This window comes from Ictidomys tridecemlineatus, chromosome 13, assembly GCF_052094955.1.
Source record: "Ictidomys tridecemlineatus isolate mIctTri1 chromosome 13, mIctTri1.hap1, whole genome shotgun sequence".
Taxonomy (NCBI): Eukaryota; Metazoa; Chordata; class Mammalia; order Rodentia; family Sciuridae; genus Ictidomys; species Ictidomys tridecemlineatus.
Window position 1 is genome coordinate 38,990,916 of NC_135489.1, and position 12,097 is coordinate 39,003,012.

The window sequence follows — 12,097 nt, forward strand, 5'->3', positions numbered from 1 at the left end:
TGCTGAAGATGAATTACTATCTGCCTTGGCTTTAAATTAACGGGGGCAGTTCTAACCCAGAGAGAATGGGGGAGCCAGGAAAATGGAGTTGATTTTGAGCTTATTTCCATTTTGAAAGGCATTTAGAAGAAGTAAGGGGGTTATGGGAGGGGTGTGTTCTGTGAACCATGAAGTAAAAGGAAGGAATTGACTGTAAAACTGAGGGTTTGGTGAGAAATTATTCTTCGGAAGTGCTGCCTCTGCTGTCACTCTTGGTAGAAAAGTGCATTTGGAGGCATAAGTGCCCTACATTTCCTTATTTGACAGGGACTATCAAAATGTTTCAGGAAGTGTTTTCATATTCATGATTTTTATTTTCAAGAGATATCTTAATTTTCTTTTCTGTGTGTGCACACAATGTCAACTTCAAAGTTATGAGATTAAAAGCAGGCCTGACTACTTCAAGTTCAAGTTGATTAAAATTGAACTTCATGTTCAAATGACTACAAATCTGTGCTTCTGCCTATATTCCTGAGCTCAATCACTTGCTCATCCAATTCAACCTGCTTGCCAGGAAAAATGCCCGAGACTCCTCTAATTCTCTCATAGCCTACGGCAAAGCTATGACTGATCTTGCTGTTGATTTTCTATTTCAAATAGACATTGAGCAAAAGAGGGAAATGTAAAAAACAGCTCCTGACACCCAGGGCTGGCCTCGATGTTATTAGGAGCTAATCTAACTCTAACAGCTGGCCGTGTTGTCTCCTTGGATATAACAATCTCACAGAACATCAGCACCTAACAAGGTCACTGAGACCATGACAAAGAAACACAAAGACAAAATTACTGTGAAACCTATAAAATACCACACACTTACATCTCCCTGAAGTGAGTAACTACTGCTGTTTGACCAATTACCAGCTTTATCTTGGCTCTGGTTTGCCCTCCCCATAGGTAGATACCCAGCTATAGAATTGTACCCACTTTCTGACAGCATCCAAGTTAGATGGCACCCCCACTTCTTTAGTCTCTCCCCACAGTCACCCATCCAAAGTCCAGATTTTCTGACAGTTCCTCTCTGACACCTTGTTAGTGAGCCGCCTTCTGGATCTCCTGGTATGTGTTTCTTCTTGTTGAAAAGAATAATAAGCACACTGGTTCACCTGCATTGATGTGCTCCGGTGGACTTGGGCTGTGGAGTATTGACGCCATTCTCTCCTTGCCATTTTTAGTTGAATTTCGTCCTTCATCCTCACTAGCCTACAATTCTGCAGCAACAGTGTCGTGTATATTCTAGGTTCTTCCTCTCCCATTCTTCTTGTGATTATCTCCTCTGCCCCCACCAGTGAATTGCATAAGGCTTTATTTATCAAACATGGGGCACAGAATATGATATATTGACAATATCAACTCCTAACCAGGCATGGTGCAGTGCATACGTAAACCCAGCAAATTATGAGTTCAAGGCCAACTTAGACTACTTAGGGAGACTCTGTCTTAACAATTTAAAAGGCTGGGGATGTAGCAAGTGGTAGAGTGTCTCTGGGTTCAATCCCCTGCATTGCAACAAACAAACAAAAACAGACAATATAAACTCCTAGATATATAAAGTGTCTTGACTGATGTGGGTTTTTTTACAACTACAAATATTCTTCTACATATTACATCTACTTTAAAAATACAATTCATACTATCTTTCATATACACAAAATTCTTATAATCAGGATTAGATAAATATTCCTCTATATTATGTGTCTGACTGAGTGTGTAGCCATGAAATTCACAGATGTTTAAATGCCCAATAAACACAAGACAATATATTCAACATTACTAAGCAAAGTGAATAAATAAATAAAAAGTTGAAATAAACATTAGATGTATTAAATGTTTTTTTTTTTTTAACTTTTCAGAGTGGCAAAGGTTTCAATGAATACAATCCCAGAATAAAATTTGAAGGAACCCCATAGGAGGCTATATGGCTATAATAGTTTCTAGGGTTACAGTAACAGTGCCACAAACAGCGTGGCTTAAAACAACAGAAATGTGTTGTCTCAGTTCTAGAGGATGGATGTCTGAAATCAAGGCATCTGCAGGACCATCCTCCCTCCAAAAACCGTGCAGGAAGGATTGATCCTTTCTTGTTCTCTCCTAGCTCTGTTGATGGCTGTCCACCTTTGGTGTTCCCACTCTGAAGCTCCATCACTCCATTCTCAGCCTGTGTCCTCACGTGGAGCTCTCCCTATGTCTCCTTTCAAATTTTCCTCTTAGAAGAATAATAATAATCTACAAAAATGGCAATTTGATATAGATTAATCTAACATAGGTGGGACAAAGATTAGCTAACAACATTGAACAGAATCAGAGACTCAATTTGCCACATATTTTAGGAAATCTCAATATACATTATGAAGTCCAGCCGGGCATGGTGGCTGTAATCCCATTGATTTAGGAGGCTGAGGCAGGAGGATCGTAAGTTCAAAGCTAGCCTTAGCAATTTAGCAAGACCTTAAGCAACTTTTTTTTTTTTTTTTTTTTTAAAGAGAGAGTGAGAGAGAGAGGGGGACAGAGAGAGAGAATTTTAACATTTATTTTATTTTTTTCTTAGTTCTCGGCGGACACAACATCTTTGTTGGTATGTGGTGCTGCTGAGGATCGAACCCGGGCCGCAAGCATGCTAGGCGAGCGCGCTACCGCTTGAGCCACATCCCCAGCCCCCCGACCTTAAGCAACTTAGTGAGACCCTGTCTCAAAAAAATAAAATAAAATAAAAGGGGCTGAGAATGTGAATCAATGGTTAAGCACCCCAGAGTTCAATCCCCAGTACCCTCCCCCCAAAAAAGTCCAAATTTACATTTCATTCTTTCCAAATTTCTTGCTTTCTCTCTATGCAGCCAGATAGATGGTATCAAGATATTAGATTTGAAATTGGAGGACAGTGGAAAGACTTCATGGGATCTTTAGGCCTAAGCTGTGTGTCTGGCTCAGGTTCACTGAAGGATTATGGTTGGAGACTCTATGCAAGCAATAACTCTCCTTGCTCTAGCCACAGAGGGTGACTGACAACAAGGTTTCCCTCAATAGATTCCTGTTGCCTTTAAGATAAAATTTCCAGCTGTAGTGGGTGACAGGCAAAGCTGGCTTTCACTGGGACCTCATTTCCCACCACCCCAACTCTACTGTGGCAGAGAGAGACAGTGTTGACCAACTCAGATTCACGCTGCTCTTCCAGAATGTAGAGTTGTCCTGGGAAAAGGCTCTGGCCAGGAACCCTATTTCTCAGTGCCTCTAGATGGGACCACGGACTAGGGTTTGAATGTGTCCCATGAAAGTTCACATGTTGGAGACTTAATTCCTGAATGAGGCCGTGTTGGGAGGTGGAGCCTAGTGGGAGGTGTTGGGGTCATGAGCCTTTATGAATGGATTCATGCCTTTCTGAGTGGGATAATGCTCACAGTAAGTCAGTTCCTCTTCTGCAGGGACTTAATTATTTACATGAGAGTGGTTTGTTATAAAGCAAGGCTGTCTCTCATGGTTTGGCTCTTTCAGATGTGCCCACTTGCTCTCTGGATTTCTGCCATGAGTTGCAGCAGCCTGAGGCCCTCACCAGAAGCTGAGCAGATACTGGGGCCATACTCTTGGACTTCCTGGCCTCCAGTACCATGAACCGAAATAAACCTCTGTTCTTTATAAACCATCTTGTCTGTCTCAGGTATTCTATTTCAGCGACAGAAAACAGATTAAGACACCAAGTAACTAGCTCTGACCAGTAAAACGCCAGTTTGATCTTGTGTCAGCACACAGAGGGCTAATACCACACTCTTTCTCTTCCCTCTGTCTGCTGGCTAGATGTGACCAGAGTGACCCTTGAAGTCACAGACTAAATTAAGCTGCATCTCAGAGTCACCATTTACAAGAAAAAGGTCCTGAAGAATTGCCAGAGCAAGAATTTCTGCATTGGACCTGGCATGAACGAGACACCACTGAGAATTGGGGTGGTTTGTTATAACTGCACAGCCTCAACCCACCTTAACACAATTATATTGTGAATCAAGCTGTTTCCTCTTTTTATCAAGTTGTTTTCCTTGACCTGGCCTGGCAGTCTTTATTCTCTCTACCTAGAATGCCTTCTCCCTTTTCTACTTAACTACAAAACTCAGATTGAGTAAAGGCTATTCCGAGATCATCTCAGACTTTCGGGCTGTTGGCTTCTGCCTCCTTCATACTCTCTCTGTGCTTTGTACCATCGCCCCTTGTCAAAGCAGGATGGATGATATAATTATCTTCTTAAAAGGTTGTGGGCACTTTAAATAAATGCAGGCATCCGGTCTTATTCTTGATGCTTTGAGCACCTGCAATAGTGCCTGGCCCGTGAGAGTCTTCCATACATAGATTTTGGATTCGTCGAAGTGTATTGGGTGTGTGAGGGGCTCTGTGGTTTTGTCCCTTACTCAGCTGATTGTGCCAGATGGATCAGAGGGGCTGAGTTGCTGCAGATATATCCAGCTGGCTCGGCGCTACTCTTAAAATCAGTAAAGCACTTAAAAGAAATGCCTGGAGTAAAGAAATGGGTCCTTACCATTCATCTTTTGCTATTCAGTGAAGGTTACAGAAAAATGAAATGTTCTCATTTGCAGAATCTGTGTTTTTAACAGCTGCAGATCATGCTTAATATGTGCTTTGCTTGCAAGACATAGGAAATTTGGATCTCTCCCAGAGTTCTGGTTAGAAAATTGCCAGCATTCTTTTTTTTTTTTTTTTTTTTTTGCTTTTGTGTAAAATTTGATTTTTTTTTTCCCAACAGGGGAAAGGAACAACAAGTGGATAAAAAAAAATCAGTTCACATGAAATGGGAGGTGCTTTCATGGGAATGTTTTATTGTCTCTTCCCGAGTTTCTAACATAGCTTATAGAGTAGGAACACTGCTTTTGTACAAAGGGAATACTGTCAGTTGTGTGGGATCCTGTTCCTCCGTGAAGCCCCTCAGGCTTTGGGGTTGCTGACTACTGCGGTGGTGGAGTAAGAGAAGGGGCTGAGCAGAGCGGCGATGGTGTAGTGGCGGTGGCCAGAGTCGTTCGCTGTGAACACCACCTAGGGGAGAGGACAGACAGAGCTGTTTGTAACAAGAGCCCAGAAGTGTGAGGCACAGTCAGAGAGATCATTGGAAATCCAGTGCAAAATTAATTATTTTTATTTTATTATCTCATTTTGGGGGAACAATTAGAACAAAAAGCAAAAATTCAAATACCCTGGCAGATTAAGCCTCTGGAGTCTTGTGCAGTTCTCAGAAATGCCCTTCAATAGGTGAATGGATAAAGAAACTGTGGTATATATACACCATGGAATATTACTCAGCATTAGAAGAGAATAAAATCATGGATGGAGTTGGAGAAATATCTTGCTAAGTGAAGTAAGCCAATCCCCCCAAAACCAAAGGCCGAATGTTCTCTCTGGTAAGTGGATGCTGATCCATAATGGGGATAGGAGGGGAAGCATGAAAGGAATGGAGGAACTTGAAATAGGGCAAAGAGGAGGGGAAGGGAGGGAATATGGGGATACAAAAGACCGTGAAATGAGATGGACATCATTACCCAAGGTACACTTATGAAGACACGAATGGTGTGACTCTACTTTGCATACAACCAGAGAAGTGAAAAATTGTGCTCCATATGTGTGCTATGAATTGAAATACATTCTGCTGTCATGTATAACAAATCAGAAGAAAGTAAGTAAGTTTTTTACTGCCTGCATGATGAGTCTCTTGTTTTGCAATTCATCCCATATGGAGTCTGGATGGCCCTCACCTGACTGAGGGGAGTCACAGCCTAACATCTCTTGTCCATTTTCTTGGCTTCAGAAAAAAGGTGAGGAGAAGGTGAACACCAGCATCCAGAGACTGAGACCGGCTGAGAAGGTTGACCAACAGTCCTACTTTGAGAACTAGAAATTTGGATGGGGAGGAACTGTTTTTCCCGTTTTACAGATAAGAAAACCAGACTTCTGAATTAGTTTACCCAAGTTCATAAAATGACAGAGCCCCACCAGGAAGGCAAGTCTCATGTCTCCAAGCCCAGAGATTTTCTTTGTATTTAGCTTAGAAATTTAGATTCTACCCCCTCCCAGGGAAAAGGAACAAGTATATGTATATACCAAGGAATGGAATATGAACTAAAAGAATTCTACTTATAATACAAAGAGATTGTGGAAAAGCCTATTGGAATTCTGAAATGTGTAGGAATGCTTTTGAGCTTTCTGACTGGGCCAACTAGATCAAAGTGCTGTTGTAATTCATTAGTCACACTTCTCAAAGTCACTGGAGTATCTGAGACTCAGGGGCTGGGTGGCCTAGGCGACAGGAGGAGGGAGGGAGGTGGGGGTTGATTTGATTGAGGAGAAAGCTGGAGGGCAGTAATGGGGTATTTAATTTTACTTATTTTTGTATGCAGGCCCTGGCTTGAGTGTTTAATAGACTTTTTGTTCCAATCAAAGAAGACTGGAAGACTTAGGGACAGGAGGAAAAAAAATGTCTGAGGGAACCATACCAAACATAAAAAGAACATTCAGGCAAAAGGAGGTGAGAGTCTCCTAAGAATCTTCTTCTGAAGAAGAGAGGGACTCCTTCAGGTTCACCCCGGAAACAACTAGGGAAAGTTTTCTAACTTTTTTGGTGACAATAGCCTCTGGCTCTGTCTCCCTTAAAATTGTAAAAGGCATAGTTTTGTAATCAAAAATCCATGAAGTGAAGAGGCATATGAGTTCCATAGGAAATTTTGTAATTCTCCTTGGTAAGTCTAATATGGCTACCTGGGTCACTGGCCAGGAGGAGAGGACCAGCTCTGAAGGGCGGTGAGTTTCTGGGAGGTGCTTATCTGCAGGAATGGAGCTCATAGCTGAAGTCACTGTGCACTGTCCCTGGAGTGAGGTGTGAGGGACACATGCTTCACTATTCTCTTTCCCTCTAGCTCTCCTTGTCCTTTCAGGCTCCAAACTAGGCTTATGACTCTTCCTACTATGTCTAATATCACCCACTTCCCTTCCATTCCAAGAGCAGGGGTGTGTTTTCATTTCCAAATCTCTGGTATCTCAACACATACAGGATTTTATTTTTCAAATATTTGTTGAATGATCATTAAAGAGTGAATAGTAGCTGATATCTATTGAATAGGAGCAGCCCCTTCGTGGGCTGTATAGTGGTAAAGGTTTTCAGATGGTCCCCTCAGGCTGTGACCCAGGGTGTCCAAGGGGCCCAGGGAGGCTAACCCAGTGCTGAAGGGTAGGGCTGAGAGCCTCCTGTGCTGTGCCCAAGCTGATCCCTGCACTCCCCTGTTCAGCTTGTTGTCTTGCTGCCTGGCTGAGGAATAGCCAGAGACATACTTCCTGGTAGAGGGGACTCCCTTGGTGACTTGTGGGCCCCAGGAGTCAAACAGTCACCTACAGTTTCCTTGGTAACACTGTCTGCTAAAAGAACTGTTCTATGCTAATTGAAATTCTCAACCATGACTAAACCACAGAGAATGGTTGCCTTTCATGCTGAGCTATTTTCGACGGAATTACTTGATCTTTAACTCTGACCAACAAATCTGGATTCTATTTCCATGACAGCCATCTGTTTTAAATGACTTATGGAGTTCAGTCAAGGGGGAGGCAGGGAGACTGGGCCCATGTATAACTGCTGGTGGATCCTTACCTCATAAGGAAAAGAAGAGAATGAATCAAAGTTTACAAATATGGCTGCTTCTTCTTCTTTTTTTTTTTTTTTTTTTTAACTTGGCTTCTCACAGGAAAAAGGCTTCCTGAGGCAGTGTGAGGACATCAGAAGTGAGGCCAAACCCAGCCTGGCCCCTGCTGGTAAACAGGCCAGCTCCTCCACTTACTAGCCATGTGACTCTTGATGAGTCATGTAACCTCCCATGCTTCGCTTTTATCTGGGATGTGAGGATAATTGGACTAACCTCAGTGGGTTGGTCATGAGGTTGAGCTAGGTTAGTAGAAAAACACCATGGCGCCTGACATGTGATGTACACTTAGTGATTTTATCTATTGTGTTGCCATTATTAGTTTGGATTTATTGTCTTTCTATGCATTGCCAAGAATGGCTTATTCAAACCTCTGGGGAGCCAGATGTGTTTTGAATACAGCATTTCCCAGCTTTTAAGAGAAATAAAATGGTGCATCCTTTCTTCTGTTACCTAACACCTTCAGTGAGGACGGGAGGGCTGCCTCATCATGAAACATTAATAATTCTTCAGCAAATAAACAAATGTTCACATGAGATGGGATGAATAGACCACCATAGTGTTTCAGAAGTTTATGTTGCCAAATGAGTTTTCACCAAACTCGGAACAGGCTTGGCTTCTCAGAGTGTGGATTTCTGATGGTAACATGGGCAAGGGAACCTGTGGTCATTCAGAACTTTCCTTATGACACTTAAGGAAAGTATACTTACTTCCATGGTATGATAAGTGCAAACTGTGTATATCCTGGAGCTTTAAAAAAAAAAAAAAATCCCAAACAACTCCAGGGTCTGTGTACTCACCTCTGCATATTCATGGAACGGAGAAATGCCAAGTGCCTTCCAGTAGGATTTGGTGTCTAATTCCACCCTGTAGAGCCCTTCTACAAACTTTTCGTCTGTTGTGAGTCCATGTAGCTCTCCATTTTCACCGGTCTTCCTATAAGGTACATAAGTCTAGGTTAAGTTAGGCATGAAGGGAGTAAATGGCCCAGCAAAATGGTACCACACACATATGTGTGTGTATGTATGTGTTTGTGTGTGATATATACACATATGTATGTGTGATATTTTATATATATATATATATTTTTTTCCCCCCTTCAACCAAACCAGTAACTCTCTGAAATCAAGTGGCAAGAAATTTTTTGAAACTTTCCAAATATCTCATTGTAGATTTTTGTTCTTATAAGAACAAAATACAGGTATAATGTTAATTTAAAAAGTCTTAGATCTGGGGAAGTAGTTCAGTGGTAGAGCACTCGCTTAGCATGTGTGAGGCTCTGATTCTATCCTCAGAGCAACAACAACAACCACAACAATAAAATCTTGGGATTCATGGTTGGTGACTGGATGAAAGTTCAGGACACACCCTGGAAGTGGCCATAAGGTGCTCTAAGTGGCCATAAGGAACCCTCCTGTTCCCCAGGACCATAGGTATCACTTTTGTCCCCACTGGCACGTGGCTGCCTTTCAGAGAGTACTATTTGTTCACACTATGGGAAATCTAAAATACAAAGAAGAGCCTATATTGACTCTTGTTTCTTTTATACGATTGATCTCTTCGGTATTTCTTTGCCAAAACAAATACTAGGGAAATTCTGTTTCTACTTAGGTACCAGCTTAATCATTGAAATGTTAGAAATGGCTCCCAATTAGACTACACACCTAAGACAGATAAAAATGGAAGTCGTCTTTAGTGATTTTGATTATGACTGTCCCTGTTTTTTCTTTTCAGTTCCTTTTTTTATGTGTTGTGCGTGTGTGTCTTGGTATAGGAACATCTGAATACTTTTGGTGTCCAGTCTATCTCCCGTGTAGAATATCTCCCATGTTGGGCTTGGCATTTTACATAAACATGAGTGAGTTAAAAAATAAAATCTCAATTAAAACTGCATGAGGGAAATGATCTTCCTAATGATGGGTGAAGAAGATTCATAAAGTAGTTCTTGGGATTCAATTAAAACCCAACAGAAATCCTTCTCCAGGAGATGAAATACTTCAGAGCTTCTTTTCTGCTTGGTGATGAGGGTTTCTTAGTGATGCTTCCTTTGGTTAGTTTGTTTAGGTTTACTAATATGGATTTCATTTGAAATTCTTGCTAGTGGAGGTAGAAAAGCTCTATGAAAATGGTAAAGTGGTTAATAAAAGGTGAGAAGTCATTTTTCCATACTGATGGGTGATGGAGAGATTAGTCTGTGGCTAGAATTTGCCTTACATGTCCTTCTCCTAGATGTTGTTTTTTAAATTAAGCTTGACAATAGCCAGTTTTGTACATAATAGGCACAAAAGCCCTGGATTCTATAAAACTCCACCTAGGTGTCCCCTTAATGCTCTTTCTAAATTCCTTTCTTTTCATTAATAAACTAACACACATTGTCCATCATGCTTAAAATTTTAAGAATTTTCCCAACATGGATGTCCCTTTAGGGAACCTTAGATTCACCTTAGGAATCTGTGTAAATCCTGAAATTCTATGTATATCTCTGTATAGTGTGTTTATTGTGCATTTTTCTGGGAATGGAGTCTATAGTTTTTTCACTTTCTTCAAGTAGTCTGTGACCTGAAAAGTTTGACTCCTGCTAGAGTAGAGGAGTTATTCACTCCATCTTTTTCTTATCATCTGCCCTAAATGATGCTCTGGTCACTTCTAGCTAAGCAAAGCAAGAGGACAGCCTTCTCAGGCCATATTTGTCTACATTTTCAATCTATTCATAGAGTTTTTTTTTTGGGGGGGGGGAAGGGGTACCAGGGATTGAACCCAGGAACGTTTAACCATCGAGCCACATCTCCAACCCTATTTAATGTTTTATTTTGAGACAGGATCTTGCTCAATTGCTTAGGCTTTGCTAAGTTGCCAAGGCTGGGTTTGAACTCACAATCCTCCTGCCTCCGCTTCCAAGCCACTGGGTACTTGTAGGTTCTTTAGCTGGTGATGGAAAAAGTGGAAAGGTTGAATGGAAGGATAGAACCCAATCCCATGGCAGGGTTCTCTGTCAGCTTACCCAGAGGCAAACGGCTCCCAGGTGCCATCAGCCGCCTTTTTGAACACTTTCACAGACACCTCCACAGCAGGACTCCCTCGCACTGCATCTAGGACTTTGACCATCAGAGGGCACTTGGTTTCACCAGTGCCCTGAAAGACATGTGAGAAGTCAACAAAATTATCCAGAATGAAAGGACTTATTCTTTATGGTGTTGGAAATCCACAACAAAGCCGGAAATACATGCTGATCCAATTACCAGTAACATAAGTGTTGACAATTAATGAGCTTTCCCACTCAGTATATTACAGACATAATTGTTTCCAAAGCAAGATTGGTTTCTGCCTCCAGACACACTGCTATCGACCAGGGACGTGCATAATGAATTTTCAAGGAGAAAATGGGCCCTCTGAGAATGGTTGCTTTGTTCAGCCTCTCCATTTGAGTGAAACACTGAAAAGATGCAATGTGTCATAGGACTGAATAGTTTTTCCTGAGGTCGTTTTAATAAGTGGTTGCTATAGTAATTCCCTCTTACTATCTGTTGTCAAATAATGTCAGAGTACTTCCTGGCCCCTTTGGTAGTATTAGTTAATTCTTCCAGAGGATTTAAGAGTCAGATATCTGACTGGAATATTGTTCACCAAACAAACATTAATCAATCCATAAACACACTCGGATTAGCCAAAGGGCCAGAGTATAATCTCTGTAGTTTGCCCCCTAACTATATTTATAAGGGGATGCTTTCAGGAAAATTCAATATTATCAGCTTCATTAAGATGATATCTTTATTTCTATCATGTGTCTGAGGACACTGGTGTGCTAGGCATTGAGACTTAATGCACTAAAGCATCAGAGTAAAGAACACAACAGAGAAAAAAGCCCTAAGCTGTTTTTGAAGTTCAAATCAATGATATTAAATGTAGGTGCTGAGTACCCTTGCCCTAGTAACACAAACTGGTTGTTAAAGCTGGAAGAAGTCACTTCCATTTAATCTAATGTACATCTGCAATGTCCAAAAGGGACTTGACAGAATTAGCACTCACCACGGGGTCAGCTTCAGACACAAATGCCAGTCCAGCGAGGCAGAGGAGGAGTAGATGGTGAGAAGCCATCCTGCCAGGAGTCAGTGGACTTCTGTGATGGCTACTCTTGGTTTGGGGCTTTTATACCCTCTTTTTCCAATCCAGGCTGCTGATCCCTGCCAATCTGACTCTAAACCTGCTGATTCTGATTATTGACTTAGTCAACAAAGGGAGAATAAGTAACCCACACAAATATGAACCTTGTCTACAGAGATTAGAACATCGGAACATTAGCTCTGTGGAATATTCTTAACTGGTCATTTGACTAGTTGGATCACTAAAAACACAACCTAAACAGAGCAAAATTAGCCTCTCCCTGC

The 12,097-nt window shown here is 41.5% G+C and overlaps 1 protein-coding gene across 1 annotated transcript; it reads right to left on the reverse strand.

Moving 5' to 3' along the window:
- Positions 1 to 4,833: 4,833 nt before the first annotated feature.
- Positions 4,834 to 11,857, reverse strand: Ttr (transthyretin). Its single transcript, XM_005337461.4, has 4 exons — positions 11,739 to 11,857; positions 10,714 to 10,844; positions 8,513 to 8,648; positions 4,834 to 5,067 (listed from the first exon to the last, which is right to left on the reverse strand). The coding sequence occupies exons 1-4, from the start codon at positions 11,805 to 11,807 to the stop codon at positions 4,960 to 4,962; spliced, it is 444 nt and encodes a 147-aa protein (XP_005337518.1). The 5' UTR covers positions 11,808 to 11,857; the 3' UTR covers positions 4,834 to 4,959.
- Between the last annotated feature and the right edge of the window lie 240 nt (positions 11,858 to 12,097).

Excerpts from the sequence above, each read along its gene's own strand:
- Ttr (XM_005337461.4), bottom strand. The coding sequence starts at position 11,807 with ATGGCTTCTCACCATCTACTCCTCCTCTGCCTCGCTGGACTGGCATTT. Across the intron at positions 8,649-10,713 it reads TGGGAGCCGTTTGCCTCTGG|GAAGACCGGTGAAAATGGAG; the intron begins GTAAGCTGACAG and ends TGTACCTTATAG. Across the intron at positions 5,068-8,512 it reads CGTTCCATGAATATGCAGAG|GTGGTGTTCACAGCGAACGA; the intron begins GTGAGTACACAG and ends CCTCTCCCCTAG.